This window comes from Scyliorhinus torazame, chromosome 5 (assembly GCF_047496885.1).
Source record: "Scyliorhinus torazame isolate Kashiwa2021f chromosome 5, sScyTor2.1, whole genome shotgun sequence".
Classification (NCBI taxonomy): Eukaryota; Metazoa; Chordata; class Chondrichthyes; order Carcharhiniformes; family Scyliorhinidae; genus Scyliorhinus; species Scyliorhinus torazame.
The window spans coordinates 306968269-306988701 of record NC_092711.1 but is presented as its reverse complement, the minus strand read 5'-3'; the positions used below and the strand labels follow the sequence as shown (position 1 = coordinate 306988701).

General features: G+C 50.0%; 1 protein-coding gene across 2 annotated transcripts in view; it reads left to right on the top strand.

Moving 5' to 3' along the window:
* LOC140421291 (mitogen-activated protein kinase kinase kinase kinase 4) overlaps positions 1–20433 on the top strand; it is a 404363-nt gene that overhangs the window by 357063 nt on the left and 26867 nt on the right. For both annotated transcript variants that reach the window (XM_072505898.1, XM_072505897.1), the window contains one exon: positions 1330–1479. In XM_072505898.1, coding sequence (XP_072361999.1) covers positions 1330–1479 — 150 coding nt within the window. The remainder of the gene's footprint in view (positions 1–1329; positions 1480–20433) is intronic.

Here is a 20433-nt window from a genome sequence, read left to right as displayed (position 1 = left end):
CTGACGGTAAAGCATTGAGGGCCTGCTGCACTACCGGAGGTGCCGGCTTTCAGATGTGATGTTAAACCTGTTCAGAGGAATGAAAAGGATCCCACGGCACTATTCACATTAGAGCAGCCTATCCCTCTGCTATCCTGGTTGACATTTCCCATCAACCAAAACACAGTCAGCCTGCTCATCATTTGAGTGACACTATTCAGTGACTGCTGAGCTTTCTGTGCTACAACAGTGACTGCACTTCGAAAATATTTCATTGGCTGTGAAGGGCTTTAGAGTATACTGAGCCAGTTCTCTCCTTACATTTAGTTAATGAAAAAAACCTCTTGGTGTTGGTGGGGTGCGACCTGATACAGAAATAAAGAGGAAATTAAAGGATTATCGCCTTAATTAGATTGATTGTTTTCTTAATTTTCTGTATGCTTTTTAGTAACTGGATATTCTTTTGTGTTATGGCAATAAGGTTGTCCCTCATGAGACATTTGGGTTAATGTCTCCATAAAGATAGCCGAGGGAAATCAGACAAATGCATTAAGCATTAAATCAGTCATATCTTAGACCGTCATTTCGAAGCAAAGGCTGTGCTGAGGAACATGCTCAAGTCAACAATGTGTTATCTTTTGCCAGTGCCATGTTTTTCCTTTGCCCTTTCCCCCCCTAAACGTACTGACTCGCGTTGATTGCCAATGTGATATCGCCCTTCTCCAGCTCGTTATTCAGAAATGACCGTTCATGGTGGTATCGTAGAGTCCAATTCTGGCTGCCTCCAACATTCACACACACAGGCACTAAAACCATGCCCCAGACATTGGGGGGGGGGGGGGAACCCGGCTGGTTCAGGCGGAGACTGGAAAACCCCACAGTGCCTCGGGGCGCAGCAACTTTTACCATTTTATCTTCATCCATGGTTAGCCTGGACAGAAGTTTGCAGCAGCCTGGTTGCTTGTTTCATTGAAGACAGGCAGAAGCGGCCTATTCAGAAGTGGAAGCTCTTAAATTTAGGCTGCCGTACAACAACAATGTACATTTATTTTGCACCTTTCCGCAGTATAAGGTCCCAATGTGCATTATAAAAACAAACCATGGCACTGAGCCACATAAGGAGACATTAGAACTGATGGCCAAAAGTTTGATCAGAGATAACATATGAAGGAGGAGGGTGAGATAGCTTACTGCAATTATGTTACGCATATTGATGCATCTTTAATATCTTCAGATGTGCTGACAAATGGCAATGGCTTGTCTATTTTGTTGATATTTCTGGTTGTTGAACTGCAGTAGCATCGAACTACTGGGCCACTAAATATACTTTGACTATATCTTGTCTTGCAGTCTTTTACATCTCTCTCGCATAAGCCGCTGTCAGTGGACCTCACAGTTGAGGAGGGTCAGAGGTTAAAGGCAATCTATGGATCCACTTCGGGTTTTCATGCCATCGATGTTGACTCGGGAACAGTTTACGACATCTACCTGCCAACTCATGTAAGTGTTCCTCCCCAGTTACGAGTCCTGGTCCAGCCAAGCTGGTTGAATTAAGATTGTAGGTTCTCACACAAACAGGGGCAAGAAATCTCTGCTCATGTACTGAATCTACATCGCAGGCTCTCGTTCATCATGTCAATCAGCTCCTCAGGGAATTCCCCAGGGACAGAGGGAAGCAAATCTCACACATACAGCTTTATTTAAATGTGTATTGTGCATATATTTCGGGCGGAAGAATGAGGAGAGACTATTAACACTTGCAAAATGGTCCAAATGGAAACAGGATGCCATAAGAGAGAGACCTTTTTTTAAATTCATTCAAGAGATGTGGGCTTCACTGGCCAGGCCAGCATTTATTGCCCATCCAGCTTTTAGTAGGTAATGATGAGTTGGCTCCTTGAGCCGCTGCACAAGTGGCAAGTTACATTCGCACCACACAAGTGTCAGGCAATGACCATCTCCTACAAGGAGGATCTAACCATCACCCCTTGGCATTCAATGCCATTGCCATTGCTGAATCCCCCACAATCAACATCCTGGGGGTTACCGTTGATCAGAAACTGAACTGAACCAGTCACATTAATACTGTGGCTACCAGGGCAGGTCAACGGCTAGGAATCCTGGAGCGAGTAACTCACCTCCTGACCCCCCCAAAGTCTGTCCCCCATCTACAAGGCACAAGTCAGGAGTGTGATGGAACACTCTCCACTTGCCTGGATGAGCGCAGCTCTAACAACTCTCAGGAAGCTGCACACCATGCAGGACAAAGCAGCCCGCTTGATTGCTCCTCCTTCCACAAACTTCAAACCCTCCACCACCGACGAACAGTGGCAGCCGTGTGTACCATCTGCAAGATGCACTGCAGTAACTCACCAAGGCTCCTTAATCTGCACCTTCCAAACCCACGACCACTACCATCTAGAAGGACAGGAGCAGCAGATACCTGGGAACCCCACCACCTGGAGGTTCCCCTCCATGTCACTCACCACCCTGACTTGGAAATATATCACCATTCCATCGCTGTCGCCTGGACAGAAGCCTGGAACTCCCTCCCTAACAGCACAGTGGGTGTACCTACACATCAAGGACTGCAGCAGTTCAAGAAGGCAACTCACCACCACCTTCTGAAGGGCAACTAGGGATGGGCAATAAATGCTGGCCTAACCAGTGATGCCCACATCCCGTAAATTAATTTTTTTAAAGTCCATTTGGTGCAGGTGCAACCACAGTGCTGTCAGGGAGGAGATTCCAGGATTTTGTCCCAGTGACAGTGAAGGAACGGTGATATATTTCCAGGTCAGAATGGTGAGTGGCTTGGAGGGGAACTTCCAAGTGGTGGTGTTCCTATATGTCTGCTTCTGGATGGTAGCAATTGTAGCTGCTGTCTAAGGAGCCTGCGTGAGTTCCTGCAGTGCATCTTGCATCTGCTGCTACTGTGCATTGGTGGTGGAGGAAGCAATGTTGGTTGATGGGGTACCAATCAATTGGGATACTTTGTCCTGGATGGTGACGAGCTTCTTGAGTGTTGCTGGAGTCTCGCTTATCCAGGAAAGTGGGGGAGTATTCCATTACACTCCTGACTTTGCCTTTTAGATTGTGGGCAGGATTTGGGGAGTCAGGAGGAGAGTTATTCACTGCAGGATTCCTAGTCTCTGACCTGCTCTTGCAGCCACAGTATTTATATGGCTAGTTCAGTTTCTGATAAATGGTAACCCCCAGGATGTTGATAGTGGGAGATTCAGATATGTTAATGCCAATGATTTTTAAGGTCTGATGGTTAGATTCTTTCCTGTTGGAGATGGACATTGCCTGGCACTTGTGTGGCACAAATGTTACATGTCACTTGTAAGCCCACGTCTGGATATTGTCCAGGTCTTTCGGCATTTGGACATGGCCTACTTCAGTATATGAGGAGTTACGAATAGTGCTGAACATTGTGCAATCACCATAGAATCATACAGTGCAGAAGGAGGCCATTCGGCCCATCGAGTCTGCACCGGCCCTTGGAAAGAGTGCCCTACCTAAACCCATGCTTCTATCCTATCCCAGTATCTATACTAAGGGGCAATTTAACATCATAAATCCACCTAACCTGCACATCTTTGGGAAACTGTTGCACCCGGAGAAAACCCACGCAGACACGGAAAGAAAGTGCAAACTCCACACAGACAGTCACCCAAGGCCAGAACTGAAACCGGGACCCTGGAGCTGTGAGGCAGCAGTGCTAAGCACTGTGCCACCGTGGCCCCCAGTGAACATCCCCAATTCTGACCTTATGTTGGGGCAGTAATTGACTGGTTGGATTTCTCCTGCTTTTTGTGGTGCAGGACGTACCTGGACAATTTTCCACATTGCTGGACAGGTGCCAGAGTTGTAACTGTACTGTAACAGCTTGACTCGGAGTGTGGTAAGTTCTGGAGCACAAGTCTTCAGTATGTTATGGGTCAGGGGTTAGAGAACACCAAAGGATATCATGGAGTTCACCTGACCTACAACTGTTTATAGATTTTGGTTATGAGGAGCACAAGGGCCGACTCTTCAGGTGTTATGCAACAGAGGCCTTAAGCACTGTAAATCAAAAACAAAGTTTATTATACAAAGTCAGTTAACATTTTATAAGCATACACAGTAAACATTTTATCAACTGCAAACATAAATACCCCACTCAGCTACAGTACTCTATATGTAACCCTTAATAACGTCCCTTTACTGTTTCACTCAAGTAACAACATCCATAAATCAGACAATCCCTTTTATCACAAAACAGTAGATTTGAATTCCTTCCAGAATAACAAGTTATTACTTTGAAGTTATCAAGTGATCAGAAGATACCTCTTTAACATGCAGAGAGAGAGAGACTCTGTCGTGTTATCTACCCTGGGGTAACACGGACTGCAACTGGATGCAGTTGGACTGTAAAGCAGACACCAAACTTAGACGTTGGTTCAATATGATTTATTGAACTTCTGTAACAATGCACACAGCTGGCTGTGGGTTGACACTCCATTACTCTAAGTGTACTAACTCTAACTAACTAGACCAGGCTAGCTCTGATCCACGTGTAGAAGGTGCTGACTGATATATACACCATGACTATCACTACAGTTGTTACCAGTGGAAAGAGGCGGAGTGCTGATGCCTCGTGTGTTTTATAGTGGGAAACCCACCTCCAGTGTTCTGTCTGGTGATTGGTTGTGTTCTGTCCTGTGTGTTGATTGGCTAACCTGGGTGTCTGTCACTGCCTGTCTTTACCTCATGATATGCATGGGTGCATACTATGACAGACTCCAAGATCCTTGTAGTCTGAATACAGCTTCCAACTGTCTAAACCGAAAATAAAACTCAGCCGCAAACAGCTTCTAGCTCAAAACGAAAGTAAAAACCAGAGCCACCGCCCAGCTCCACCCACACAGTGACATCACTGCAGCCATTTGAGAAGACAAACAGTACTATTGCTGGAATATTGTCAGAGTCCATAGCCTTTGCACTATCCAGTGCCTTCAGTCGTTTCTGGATATCATGTGGTGTGAATCAAATTGGTGCAGACGGACTTCTGTGATGCACTTCCAAATCAAGAAGGTAGCAAACGCCCAAAGCCTTATCTTTTGTGCTGGTGTGCTGGGCTCCCACATCATTGAGGATATGGATATTTGTGGAGCCTTCTCCTCCAGTGAGATATTTAATTGCCCACCACCATTCATGACTGGATGTGACAGGACTGCGGAGCTAAGATCTGACACATTGGTTGTGGGATTGCTTGTCTCTGTCTATCTTTTGCTATTTAACCTGAGGGTGTTTGTGTGAAGTTCTTTGAAGGGGGCAGTACAGATAATAATGCAGTTAATGATGCATACAGGATAAGCATTATAAATACAGGCCAGGAAATTGTGCTGTATTTTTATGAAAAATGTGTACAGTTCTGGGTGCCACGCTATAGGAAGGATGTGAACGCATTGGAGAGAGCGCAGAAGAGGTTAACAAGAATGGTTCCAGCGATGAGAAACTTCAGTTTTGAGGATAGATTGGAAAGGTTGGGACTGTTCTCCTGGGAGAGAAGAGGAGATTTGATAGACATGTTCAAAGTCACGAGGGGGCTGGACAGAGTAGACAGGGAGAAACTGTTCCCGCTCGTGAACGGGTCAAGAATGAGAGGGAACAGATTTAAAGTGATTTATAACAGAAGCAAGTAGGATGCGAGAAAAACATTTTGAGACAGCGAATGTTTCGAGTCTGGAATGCATGGCCTGGAAGTGTGGTGGGGGCAGGTTCAATCGAGGCATTCAAGAGGGTATTAGATGATTATTTGAATAGAAACAATGTGCAGAGGTAGGGGGAAAAGGCAGGGGAACGGCACCAAGTCACGATGCTCGTTGGGGAGCCGGTGCAGACACGATGGGCCGAATGGCCTCCTTCTGCGCTGTAACAATTCTTCGATTCTGTCATTTTAGTTTGGCCTCAATTTGCACAATGTGTCCAATTCTGGGCACCACAATTTAGGAAGGATGTGTGAAGGCTTTTGGAATGGGTGCAGAAGAGATTGAACCAAACAGTGTAAGAGATGAGGGATTACAATTCTATGGGTAGGCTGGAAAAGCAGGATTTATTGTCCTCAAAGCAGAGAAGGTTAAAAGAAGATTCGATAAAGGTGTTTAAAACCATGAAGGGTTTAGATAGAGTAGATAAAACGGGAAACTGCTTCCAATAACTGAGGAGTCAGTAGAGAGAGAACACAGATTCAAGGAGGTAGGCATTAAGAGCAGAGAAAATGTGAAGAAAAGTTTTTTTTCTTTACAGGAATGGTTCAGATTTAAAATGACTGCCTCAATACAGATTCAGTAGTTGCCCTCAGAAGGGAATTGGGTAAATACTTTCAGGGGAACAAAATTGCAGCATTATTAATTCTTATAATCTAATTTAATTCTGATCAATGCATGGCCTCATAAAAATACGTATTCCAAAGATGTGCAGGTTAGGTGGGGTTTGGGGGATAGGGTGGGGGAGTGGGCCTAGGTCAGGTGTTCTTCCCAGGGGTTGGTGCGGACCTCTGCACTGTCGGATTTCTATGGGAGACCTGTGGAGTATCTGTGGAAATACTATTGTAACCAGTATTAATGCACAGTCTGACAAAATGTGTTTTCCACATCACGGTTAGGTGCTCAGTGCAATTAAGGAATTCGGGGTTTTTTTTCTTTTCATTTTCGTCCATTTCCTCCAACTCTTTTTATTTGGTGGATCTTAGTTTGATCAAAATAAGTGAACTTGATGCTTTGCTGAAGTGTCAGTTCATGTGTGAAATTACAGCAAGAGTGCTCAAGAGATATTTGACAAGGGGGAAACTTCATGTCCTCGTTCAATCTACCTGACGGCACACTTTGCAACAGCATTTAGGAAATAATAACCAACAATTTTTTTAACAAGTGTAGCGGAGAATGGCCGTGCTTTAAGTATAGTGCTTTCATTAATTACCTGGTAATGCGAGTTCAAATTTGACCCGACAGTTTGAGAATTTGAATATCTTGTGATTAAAAGCCGATATTAATGACAATGCCCACAGTGCTGCTGTTTTGTATTTTAAACTGGTTCACGGGTTTCTTGGGGAAAAGAATCTTGCCCATTGTTCCCAGTCTGACCCGTGTGTACCTCCAGTCCCACATCAACGTGGTTACCTTTGTGTGATTCTGAATGATCCCGGCCAGTCAGATTCCTATGACATTATACAAATGTACAGCCTGTGAAGAGTTAATGTTATGTTAAGCCTAGCCTCTAGAGGGAGCTGAGGAACAGTACTATAAATTGCACTGGCTCTTAAGCTAAAGGGAGGAGTTTAGACTGGAGCTGATGATCATAGGGTGGGATTCTCCGGCCTTCCGAGCCGGAATCACGTCTGGCGCGGGGGGCGAAGAATAGCCATTCACGCCGGAGGTCCAGCGCGACGGCGCTTCCGCGGTTCTGCCAGTCCCGCGCGCGTTGTCGATGCGGCGCCTGTCGGGAGCCGTTGGAACAGGTCCACAGGGTGATTCTCCACGGTCAACCGGCCAAACTCCTGCCAGCGTGGTTTACATATGGTACCACCTGGCGGGAGCTGGACCTGCGGCTGCGGTGGGGGGCAGGGGGGTATCTGACTCCGGGGGGGGCCTCAGCGGTGGCCAGGCCCGCGATCGGGGACCACCGATCGGCGGGCCATCGCGATCTTGGCGGGACCTACCTTTCTCCGCGCGGGCCCGCTGTATGGCTCCGCCATATCGGTTGCGCCCGCGCCGAGGTGGGCCACCGTGCGCATGCACAGACCGCTTGTGGCCGCCATGCGCAGCAGCCGCGGGGTCTGGCTAGCAGGGCCCCGGCTAGCAGGGCCGCGGCCGCAGACAGAGCTGCGGGACGCATGCCGGGGCTCTGCTTGCCCCTGGAAAGCGGCGAATCACCCCGGACCTTCGAGGAAAAAGTCCGGAGCGATTCATATGTGGTTTCTCCACCACTGACTAGACCAGCATTGGCTAGTCGTTATGGAAAGTCAGGGGTGGGATTCTCTGATCCTGAGGCTAAGTGTTGACACCATTGTAAATGCCGTCGCGTTTCCCGAAGGCATCAACATGGCCACAGCATCAGCAATTCTGGCCCCTACAGGGGGCCAGCACAGCACTGGAGCGATCCACGCCGCTCCAGCTGCCGATCCCGGTATCAGATGGGTGCCGCGGGGTCCACGCATGTGCAGTGACATCGGCGCCAACGCGCGCATGCGCAGTGGGACCGGCGCGATTTCCGAAGGTGTCTCCCTTCTCCGCGCCGGCCCCGACACAACATGGCGTAGGGCTACAGGGGCCGGCGCGGAACAAAAGAGGCCCCCAGCCCGAGAGGCCGGCCCGCCGATCGGTGGGCCCCGATCGCGGGCTAGGCCACCGAGGAGGCCCCCCCAGGGTCGGACCCGGACCCTTCCACGCGGAGGTCCAGCCGGGTAAGACCGGGTTAGAACGGCGCCGGCGGGACTCGGGTTTTTTGGTACAGCCCCTCGGCCCATCCCAGGCGGAAAATCGTCAGGAGGACCCCGTAGCGCCGCGCCGACCGCGCTGGCTCCAATGGCACCGATTCTCCGCTCTGCGGAATATCGCGTCGGGGCGGCGTGGCGCGATTCGCGCCAGTCGTGGCGATTCTGTGGCCCGGGGTGAGAGAATCCCTCCCCAGATTTCTGTGGATCAGTTCCTTACCTTGCCGTAAGTTTTTTAAAAAGAGCTCGTATTATTTTTTTAAGTATATTTATTGAAGAATTTTTTTAGAACTGACAAAATAAAATATAATCAAATTACATAATAGTAGCTTGAAGAAGTGGATGTTTACAATGTACAATGTTTGGGACAAATACAAAAAGAGAGACAAAATGAAAATTGAAAATTTGCAGGGCAATATTGCAGTAATACTGTTTGTAAACACCCATGTCACTGGTGTAGTGCAAACGCTTGGATTGGATTGGTTTATTGTCACGTGTACCAAAGTACAGTAAAACGTATTGTTCCGCGTGCAGCTCAGGCAGATCATTCGTACATGAAAAGAAAATACATAACAGGGCAAACATAAAATACACAATGTAAATACATACACACAGCCGAAGCCTATAGGAGTGTAGTACTGGACTTCCGGTTGCGGCGATGCACTGCTAAGCCGCACATTGTGGCAGCTCCCGCTCTAACGGACTTTTGGGCTCTTTTTGAGAGCCCCAACGGAAATTTTTTCGGACCAAACCCAGTGGTGGGTGACGAAGTAAGGAGTCCCCCCTAGTGTGTATGGAAAAGATTGGTGGTAGTGGCCAGATTGCGAAGGATCCTCTGGAACAGCGGCAGAGAAGAGAAGGAGGAAGCAAGATGGCGGCGGGTGGAGACCAGACGACATGGGGCCCGGATCAGCAGGAATTCCTCAGACGGTGTGTGGAGGAATTAAAGAAGGAGGTGCTGGCGCTGATGTTGTTGGCAATCGAAGAGCGAAAAGAAACGCAAAAGGCCCAGGCGATAGAGTTCCGTGGGGTGAAGGAGAAGGCAGCTGAGAACGAGGATGAGATTCTGGGCCTAGCGGTAAAAATGGAGACGCACGAGGCGCTACGCAAGAGGTGTATCGAAAGACTCGAAGTCCTGGAAAACAGGTCGAGGAGAAAAAATCTCCGGATTCTGGGTCTCCCTGAGGGAGTGGCGGGAGCTGACGTTGGGGGCTTATGTGAGCACGATGCTCCATTCGCTAATGGGAGCTGAGGCCCCCCCGGGCCCCCTGGAGGTGGAAGGGGCTCACTGGGTCCTCGCGAGGAGACCAAAGGCTGGAGAACTACCAAGGGCGATAGTGGTGAGATTTCACCGCTTCTCGGACAGAGAGGCTGTTTTGAGCTGGGCCAAGAAGGTATGGAGTAGCAGGTGGGAGAATGCGGTGATACGAGTGTATCAGGACTGGAGCGCGGAGGTGGCGAGAAGGAGAGCGAGTTTTAATCGGGCCAAGGCGGCGCTTCACAAGAAGAAAGTAAAGTTTGGGCTGCTGCAGCCGGCGCGATTGTGGGTCACGCACCAAGATAGACACTACTATTTTGAAACGTCGGAAGAGGCATGGACCTTCACCCAAAAAGAGAAATTGGACCAGAACTGAGGGACTGATGCTGTGGGGGAAATGACGATGTTGATGTACAGAAAGGTAAATTGGGGAATGGGAGGTTCACCGTATTGGGACGATAGATGGGGAGGGGAAAGGGAAGAGAAAAATCCCTTTTTTCTTTGACGGGGGGACACTGAGAAATGTGGGCGACGGTGGAAAAAGGGACATAGGTGGGGGATGGGGACTGGGAACGGGGCTGTAGTGGGAGCTGCGCCATAGGGGGTGGGGCTGATCTAGGAAAGCGCGTTTTTTTTCCCGCGCTAGGGAGATGATGGCGGGAAGATAGGCGCAAGGAGGGTGAGAGTTCCACACACGGGGGGGTCAAGGAGAGAGCGGGGGAAGTCGGGGTCAGCTGACGTTCGGAAGCATTATGGGGGGAGTAACCATGCTAGATGGGGATCTAGCGGGGAGGGGGGGGGGATAACTGGGTTGCTGCTGCTGGGATCGCGAGGGAGCTGGCAAGGGAAAAGGTGGTCGGGACGGGAGTGCGCCGCCTGGGGGACTGGTGGGTGCGCGGGACCTGGACGTGGGACTGGCCTAGAGTAGATGATGGCTAGTCGGCTGGGGGGGGGGGGGGCAGCCCCCCAATCCGGCTGATCACGTGGAATGTGCGAGGCCTAAATGGGCCGATTAAGAGGGCCCGAGTGTTCGCGCACTTAAAAGGACTGAAGGCAGACGTGGTCATGCTTCAGGAGACGCATCTGAAGGTGGCGGATCAGGTTAGGTACCGGAAAGGATGGGTGGGACAGGTGTTCCACTTGGGGTTGGACGCGAAAAATAGAGGGGTGGCTATATTGGTGGGGAAACGGGTGTCGTTCGAGGCTAGGAATATAGTAGTGGACAACGGTGGCAGATACGTGATGGTGAGTGGTAGATTGCAGGGAATGGAGGTCCCTGGTAAATGTACATGCCCCGAACTGGGATGATGCAGGATTTATGAAGCAGATGCTGGGACGTATCCCGGACCTGGACCTAGTAAGCCTGATAATGGGGGGGGATTTCAATACTGTGCTGGATCCAGGGTTAGATCAGTCTAGATCCAGGACCGGAAGAAGGCTGGCAGCGGCCAAGGTGCTCAGGGGGTGTATGGAGTAAATGGGGGAAGTGGATCCGTGGAGATTTGCTAGGCCGTTGGCCAAAGAGTTTTCCTTTTTCTCCCATGTTCATAAGGTTTACTCCCGGATAGATTTCTTTGTTTTGAGTAGGGCACTGATTTCGAGGGTGGAAGGAACGGAGTACTCGGCCATAGCCGTTTCAGATCATGCCCCGCACTGGGTGGATCTGGAACTAGGAGAGGAGAGGGAACAGCGCCCACTCTGGCGACTGGATATGGGACTATTGGCGGATGAGGGAGTCTGTGGAAGGGTGCGGGGATGTATTGAAAGGTACCTGGAGGCCAATGATGATGGTGAGGTCCAGGTGGGGGTAGTATGGGAAGTGCTGAACGTGGTGGTTAGGGGAGAGTTGATCTCCATTAGGGCTTACAAGGAGAAAAAAGAGGGCAAAGAAAGGGAGAGATTAGTGGGGGAGATTTTCAGTGGGGATAAAAGATATGCGGAGGCCCCGGACGAAGGACTATATAGGGAGAGGCGAAGACTTCAGAGGGAGTTTGACCTGCTGACCACAGGGAAGGCAGAGGCACAGTGGAGGAAGGCACAGGGGATGAGATACGAATATGGGGAAAAAGCGAGTCGGCTGCTGGCCCACCAGCTTCGTAAGAGGATAGCGGCGAGGGAAATAGGGGGAGTTAGGGATGAAACGGGAACTACGGTGCAGAGTGCAGGGAAGGTAAATGAGGTGTTTAAGACCTTTTATGAGAGGCTATATAGGTCCCAACCCCCGTAGGGAAAAGAGGGGATGCAACAGTTCTTGGACCAACTAAGGTTCCCGAAGGTGGTGGAGCAGGAGGTGGCAGGTCTGGGGGCGCCAATCGGGATGGATGAAGTGACTAAAGGGCTGGGGAACATGCAGGCAGGGAAGGCCCCGGGACCAGACGGGTTCCCGGTGGAATTTTATAGGAAGTACGTGGACTTGTTGGCCCCGCTGTTGGCAAGAACCTTTAACGAGGCCAGAGAAGGGGGGACTCTACCCCCGACAATGTCGGAGGCGACGATATCATTAATCCTGAAGCGAGATAAAGATCCGCTACAATGCGGGTCATATAGGCCTATTTCGCTCCTGAATGTAGACGCCAAGTTGCTGGCAAAAGTGCTGGAAATGAGGATCGAGGATTATGTCCCAGGGGTGGTGCATGAAGACCAGACAGGGTTTGTAAAAGGGAGACAACTGAATGTTAACGTGCGACGGCTGTTGGGGGTGATAATGATGCCCCCAGCGGAGGGGGAGGCAGAGATAGTGGCAGCGATGGATGTAGAGAAGGCATTTGATAGGGTAGAGTGGGAGTATTTATGGGAGGTGCTGAGGAGGTTTGGGTTCGGGGAGGGGTTTGTCAGTTGGGTTAAACTCCTCTGTGGGGCCCCAGTGGCAAGTGTAGTCACAAATTGGCAGAGATGGGAGTATTTTCGGTTACATGGGGGAACAAGGCAGGGGTGCCCTCTGTCCCCATTACTGTTCGCGCTGGCAATTGAACCACTGGCCATAGCGCTGAGAGACTCTAGGAAATGGAGGGGGGTGGTTAGAGGGGGAGAGGAACACCGAGTGTCACTCTTCGCAGATGACCTACTGCTGTATGTGGCGGATCCTGTCGAGGGGATGACAGAGGTCATGCAGATATTGAGGGAGTTTGGAGATTTTTTGGGATATCGGCTTAACATGGGGAAGAGTGAGCTTTTCGTAGTACACCCCGGGGATCAGGGAAGAGGGATAGACGGCCTGCCGTTAAGGAGAGCGGAAAGGAGCTTCCGATGTTTGCGGATCCAGGTAGCCAAGAGCTGGGGAACTTTACACAAACTCAATCTGACACGGCTGGTGGAGCAGATGGAGGAGGATTTCAAGAGGTGGGATATGCTGCCGCTCTCATTGGCGGGCAGAGTGCAGGCGGTCAAAATGATGGTCCTCCCAAGGTTTCTTTTTGTGTTTCAATGTCTCCCCATTTTGATCACTAAGGCCTTTTTTAAGAAAATAGATAGGATTGTTATGAGTTTCGTGTGGGCAGGGAAGACCCCGAGGGTAAGGAGGGGTTCCTGTAGCGCAGCAGGGACAGAGGGGGACTGGCGTTGCCGAATCTGGACGATTATTATTGGGCCGCCAATGTGGTGATGGTTCGCAAGTGGATGAGGGAGGGAGAGGGGGCGACGTGGAAGAGGCTGGAGATGGCGTCCTGTAAAGGAACGAGCCAAAAGGCGCTGGTGACGGCGCCGCTACCGCTCTCCCCGAAAAGGTATACCACAAACCCAGTGGTGGCGGCAACCTTAAGGATCTGGGGGCAATGGAGGCGACATAGGGGTGTGACGGGTGCCTCGGTGTGGTCCCCGATCAGGAACAACCATAGGTTTGTCCCAGGAAGGATGGACGGAGGGTTCCAGAGCTGGCATCGGGCAGGAATTAGGAGATTGAGAGATTTGTTTATCGACGGGATGTTTGCAAGCCTGGGAGCGCTGGAGGAAAAGTTTGAGTTGCCCCCGGGGAATATCTTTAGAAACATGCAAGTGAGGGCGTTTACGAGGCAACAGGTGAGGGAATTTCCGCTGCTCCCGACACAGGGGATCCAGGATAGAGTGATTTCGGGGGTCTGGGTCGGGGAGGGCAAAGTGTCCGAAATATATCAGGAGATGAGAGACGAGGGGGAGGCGCAGGTAGAGGAGCTGAAGGGAAAATGGGAAGAAGAGCTGGGGGAGGAGATTGAGGAGAGTCTGTGGGCTGATGCCCTAAGTAGGGTAAATTCCTCTTCCTCGTGTGCCAGGCTTAGCCTGATACAATTCAAGGTTCTACACAGAGCACACGTGACGGGAGCGAGGCTGAGCAGGTTCTTCGGGGTGGAGGACAGGAGCGGGAGGTGCTTGGGAAGCCCGGCAAACCACACACACATGTTTTGGTCATGTCCGGCACTGGATGAGTACTGGAGGGGAGTGGCAAGAGTGATTTCAAAGGTGGCGAAGGTCCGGGTCAAGCCAGGTTGGGGGTTAGCTATATTTGGGGTAGCGGATAAGCCGGGAGTGCAGGAGGCGAAAGAGGCCGATATTCTGGCCTTTGCGTCCCTGGTAGCCCGGCGAAGGATCTTACCCATGTGGAAGGAAGCAAAACCCCCCGGCGTGGAGGCCTGGACAAACGATATGGCAGGGTTCATGAAGTTTGCGTTGAGGATCGGTTCAGGGGTTCTCCAGGCGGTGGCAACCGTTCCTTGACTATCTCGCAGAACGTTAAGGGAAAATAGATCGGCAGCAGCAGCAGCCCAGAGGGGGTGGATGGGGGTGGGGGGCAACCTGTTTGTTCTGGTTGGGGTGGAGGGGGGGAGCACTATTTTTTGTTACTTTGTTAGTTCACTATTTTATTTATATTATGTTATCTATTAGTTATTGCGTTATCTTTTTTGTTGATTTGTAAGGTGGAAAAATTGTGTTTGAAAACTTTAATAAAATATATATTTTTTTTAAAAGGAGAGTAGTACTACTCAGTAGAGTAGATGTGTGAAGAGATCAGGGGCGGGATTCTCCGACCCCCTGCCAGGTCGGAGAATCGCCGGGGGGGGGGGGGGGCGGGGGGGGCGTGAATCCCACCCCTGCCGGCTGCCGAATTCTCCGGCGCCGGAGATTTGGCGGGAGCGGGAATCGCGGGAGCGGGAATCGCGGGAGCGGGAATCGCGCAGCGCCGGTCGGTGGGCTCCCCCCGCCGATTCTCCAGCCCACGATGGGCCGAAGTCACGCCCGTTCTATGCAGGTCCCGCCGGCGTAAATTGGAGTTGGTCCCTTACTGCGGGACCTGGCGGCGCGGGTGGGCTCCCCGCGGGGTCCTCGGGGGGGGGGGGGGGGCTTGGGCCGATCTGGTCCCGGAAGGTGCCCCCACGGTGGCCTGGAACGTGATCGGGGCCCACCGATCCACAGGCGGGCCTGTGCCGTGGGGGCCAGATGCAGCCGCTGACGCTCCCGCGCATGCGCGGACCTGCGCCGGCCAGCGGAGTCCCTTCGGCCCCGGCTGGTGCGGCGCCAAAGGCCTTCCACGCCGGCCGGCGGGGCGCAAACCACTCTGGTGCCGGCCTAGCCCCTGAAGGTGCGAAGTGCTTCCTGCCACTTCACTGCGCCGTTTCTGCCCGCCCTGCCGATTCCCGGAGAATCCGTCAGCCCCTAAGAGGTTCATTTAGGAGTTTTTCCTTGTACTGGTGTGGATGCTACCTCCTACCCCCGCCCCCCCCCCCCCCCCCAACCCAACCCCCTCTCGCACCCCGTCCTCTGACTCTTCCACTCCCCTCCCTTCCCCCCCCGCCCGAAAACTAGTATTATTAACTATATTGTGTTGTCAAGACTAGAAATGAGTACTGGTGCTGACAATGAATCAATGCATATTCAGTCATGTGGCATTTCTCTGCCCACTACTTTATCTTAAACAGGTAAATTTTTCATTGAATTAGTGGCAGAGGAATGTCACACGATGTATTTAATTGAAACTTTCTGCATCTCCAGTGCTCAGTAGCAATCAATATTGACTATCGAAAGCAAGTGACTGCTTGTACCGCACTTCCTTTTAACAAATTCTCGCACTCTGTTAATGTTTTGCAACGCACAAAGGATGCTTCACTGAATTCATTAAGGGTTTGTCCCGTTCTGTCACTGTGCACTGTGAGAAGTGAGAATTTGACTCACTCCCACTCGTGCCCTGTAATTAACTTTCTTTAACACATCAATGTTCAGCTTGCAAACAGCATGTGGGAACCAAAACTGTGTTTTTAGAAACTCCATGCTGAATGTGCAACTCCCGCTCACATATTATGACCATTTTATCTTCCCAAACTCCCTCTCCCACTCCCCAATTCTCTAAAATGCCTGCCACAGATACATAGGAAGAGACATTGGCCATTCAGCCCCTTGAACCTGTCCTGCCATTGAATTAGATCATCGCTAATCTTCATCTTAACTGGGCTGATGGTGATATAATGGTAATATCAATGGACGAGTAGTCTAGAGGCATAGGGTAATGCTTTGTGATCTTGGGCTTATCTCTCAACACAGAAGCTGGTGGAAGTTGAACTTAATGAATAAATCTGGAATTACAAAGCTAGCCTCAGTAATGGCAACTACTGTTGTAAAAACCCATCTGGTTCACTGGTGACCCTTTAGGGTAGGAATTCTGCCAACCTTACCTGGTCTGGCCGGCAGCAATGTGGTTGGCAGTTACTAGCAAAGCACTGAGTTCAAGGGCAATCAGGGAGGGGCAACAAATGCTGGCCTTGCCAGCAACACCTACATTCCAATAAAGAGGTAGCATTGTTGCTTCACAGCGCCAGGGTCCCAGGTTCGATTAATTCAAAGGAATAGACAACAGCAACTTGCCATTATATAGCATCTTTAATGTAGGTTAGGTGGATTGGCCGTGCTAAATTGCCCTCAGTGCCCAAAGGGGTTGGGTGGGGTTGCTGGGTTACAGGTGTGGGCTTAAGAGGGGTGCCCTTTCCAAGGGCCGGTGCAGACTCCATGGGCCGAATGCCCTCCTTCTGCACTGTAAATTCTATGTCTATGGAACATTTCCTGAAACAATTCATCAGAGGGTTAGGAAGCATACCTTGGCACCAAACCACATAAGGAGATAATCTAGGTGGGCAAAATGTAATTTTAAGAAGTGTCTTAAAGGAGGTGGAGAGCCGAATAGTTTAAGGAAGGAACTCCAAAGCTTTAACTGTATTTGATGTTGCATTGAAGTAAGTCTCGCTGTTTTGGTGCAGGAAGTTGATTTTCCATTGAATACCAGGCTATTCGTTTGCAATTCATTTATTCGGAGAAAGACGCTCATCAATAACTCAATTATCCAGTAATTGAGCATGTTGACTACATTCATCACAGGAGCATGAGTAGGCCTTTCAACCTTTCAAACCACCTCTGACATTCAGTGAAATAATCGTTGCTAGTTCTCTTCAAAGCGATTCACCCACCTGTGCTTCACATTCCTTAACTCTGCCCATCTCGGCTCAGTTGGTAGCAGTGCCCCTGTTAGTCGGACGGTTGTGGGAACAAGTTCCTTTTCTGAGACTTTCATAGATTTCATAGAATTTACAGTGCAGAAGGAGGCCATTCGGCCCATCAAGTCTGCACCGGCTCTTTGAAAGAGCACCCTACCCAAGTCCACACCTCCACCCCATCCCCATAACCCAGTAACCTCACCCAACACTAAGGGCAATTTTGGACACAAAGGGCAATTTAGCATGGCCGATACACCTAACCTGCACATCTTTGGACTGTGGGAGGAAACCGGAGTATCCGGAGAAAACCCACGCACACACACGGGAAAACATGCAGACTTCGCAAAGACAGTGACCCAAGACAGGAATCAAACCTAGGGCCCTGGAGCTGTGAAGCAATTGTGCTAACCACTATGCTACCATGCTGTCCCTTGAGCACACATTCCGATGAAGTACTGTGTAGTGGGAGGTGCTGTCAAAGAACAAAGAACAAAGAACAAAGAAATGTACAGCACAGGAACAGGCCCTTCGGCCCTCCAAGCCCGTGCCGACCATGCTGCCCGACTAAACTACAATCTTCTACACTTCCTGGGTCCATATCCCTCTATTCCCATCCTATTCATGTATTTGTCAAGATGCCCCTTAAATGTCACTATTGTCCCTGCTTCCACCACCTCCTCCGGTAGCGAGTTCCAGGCACCCACTACCCTCTGCGTAAAAAACTTGCCTCGTACATCTACTCTAAACCTTGTCTCTCTCACCTTAAACCTATGCCCCCAAGTAATTGACCCCTCTACCCTGGGGAAAAGCCTCTGACTATCCACTCTGTCTATGCCCCTCATAATTTCGTAGACCTCTATCAGGTCTCCCCTCAACCTCCTTCGTTCCAGTGAGAACAAACCGAGTTTATTCAACCGCTCCTCATAGCTAATGCCCCCCATACCAGGCAACATTCTGGTAAATCTCTTCTGCACCCTCTCTAAAGCCTCCACATCCTTCTGGTAGTGTGGCGACCAGAATTGAACACTATACTCCAGGTGTGGCCTAACTAAGGTTCTATACAGCTGCAACATGACTTGCCAATTCTTATACTCAATGCCCCGGCCAATGAAGGCAAGCATGCCGTATGCCTTCTTGACTACCTTCTCCACCTGTGTTGCCCCTTTCAATGACCTGGGGACCTGTACTCCTAGATCTCTTTGACTTTCAATACTCTTGAGGGTTCTACCATTCACTGTATATTCCCTACCTGCATTAGACCTTCCAAAATGCATTACCTCACATTTGTCCGGATTAAACTCCATCTGCCATCTTTCCGCCCAAGTCTCCAAACAATCTAAATCCTGCTGTATCCTCTGACAGTCCTCATCGCTATCCGCAATTCCACCAACCTTTGTGTCGTCTGCAAACTTACTAATCAGACCAGTTACATTTTCCTCCAAATCATTTATATATACTACAAACAGCAAAGGTCCCAGCACTGATCCCTGTGGAACACCACTGGTCACAGCCCTCCAACTAGAAAAGCATCCTTCCATTGCTACTCTCTGCCTTCTATGACCTAGCCAGTTCTGTATCCACCGTGCCAGCTCCCCCCTGATCCCGTGTGACTTCACCTTTTGTACTAGTCTACCATGAGAGACCTTGTCAAAGGCCTTACTGAAGTCCATATAGACAACATCCACTGCCCTACCTGCATCCATCATCTTAGTGACCTCCTCGAAAAACTCTATCAAGTTAGTGAGACACGACCTCCCCTTCACAAAACCATGCTGCCTCTCACTAATACGTCCATTTGCTTCCAAATGGGAGTAGATCCTGTCTCGAAGAATTCTCTCCAGTAATTTCCCTACCACTGAAGTAAGGCTCACCGGCCTGTAGTTCCCTGGATTATCCTTGCTACCCTTCTTAAACAGAGAAACAACATTGGCTATTCTCCAGTCCTCCGGGACATCCCCTGAAGACAGTGAGGATCCAAAGATTTCTGTCAAGGCCTCAGCAATTTCCTCTCCAGCCTCCTTCAGTATTCTGGGGTCGATCCCATCAGGCCCTGGGGACTTATCTACCTTAATATTTTTTAAGACACCCAACACCTCGTCTTTTTGGATCTCAATGTGACCCAGGCTATCTACACACCCTTCTCCAGACTCAACATCTACCAATTTCTTCTCTTTGGTGAATACTGATGCAAAGTATTCATTTAGTACCTCGCCCATTTCCTCTGGCTCCACACATAGATTCCCTTGCCTATCCTTCAGTGGGCCAATCCTTTCCCTGGCTACCCTCTTGCTTTTTATGTATGTGTAAAAAGCCTTGGGATTTTCCTTAACCCTATTTGCCAATGACTTTTCGTGACCCCTTCTAGCCCTCCTGACTCCTTGCTTAAGTTCCTTCCTACTTTCCTTATATTCCACGCAGGCTTCGTCTGTTCCCAGCCTATTAGCCCTGACAAATGCCTCCTTTTTCTTTTTGACGAGGCCTACAATATCTCTCGTTATCCAAGGTTCCCGAAAATTGCCATATTTATCCTTCTTCCTCACAGGAACATGCCGGTCCTGAATTCCTTTCAACTGACACTTGAAAGCCTCCCACATGTCAGATGTTGATTTGCCCTCAAACATCCGCCCCCAATCTATGTTCTTCAGTTCCCGCCTAATACTGTTATAATTAGCCTTCCCCCAATTTAGCACATTCATTCTAGGACCACTCTTATCCTTGTCCACCAGTACTTTAAAACTTACTGAATTGGGGTCACTGTTACTGAAATGCTCCCCTACTGAAACATCTACCACCCGGCCGGGCTCATTCCCCAATACCAGGTCCAGTACCGCCCCTTCCCTAGTTGGACTGTCTACATATTGTTTTAAGAAGCCCTCCTGGATGCTCCTTACAAACTCCGCCCCGTCTAAGCCCCTGGCACTAAGTGAGTCCCAGTCAATATTGGGGAAGTTGAAGTCTCCCATCACCACAACCCTGTTGTTTTTACTCTTTTCAAAAATCTGTCTACCTATCTGCTCCTCTATCTCCCACTGGCTGTTGGGAGGCCTGTAGTCAACCCCCAACATTGTGACTGCGCCCTTCTTATTCCTGATCTCTACCCATATAGTCTCACTGCCCTCTGAGGTGTCCTCCCGCAGTACAGCTGTGATATTCTCCCGAACCAGTAGCGCAACTCCGCCTCCCCTTTTACATCCCCCTCTATCCCGCCTGAAACATCTAAATCCTGGAACGTTTAGCTGCCAATCCTGCCCTTCCCTCAACCAGGTCTC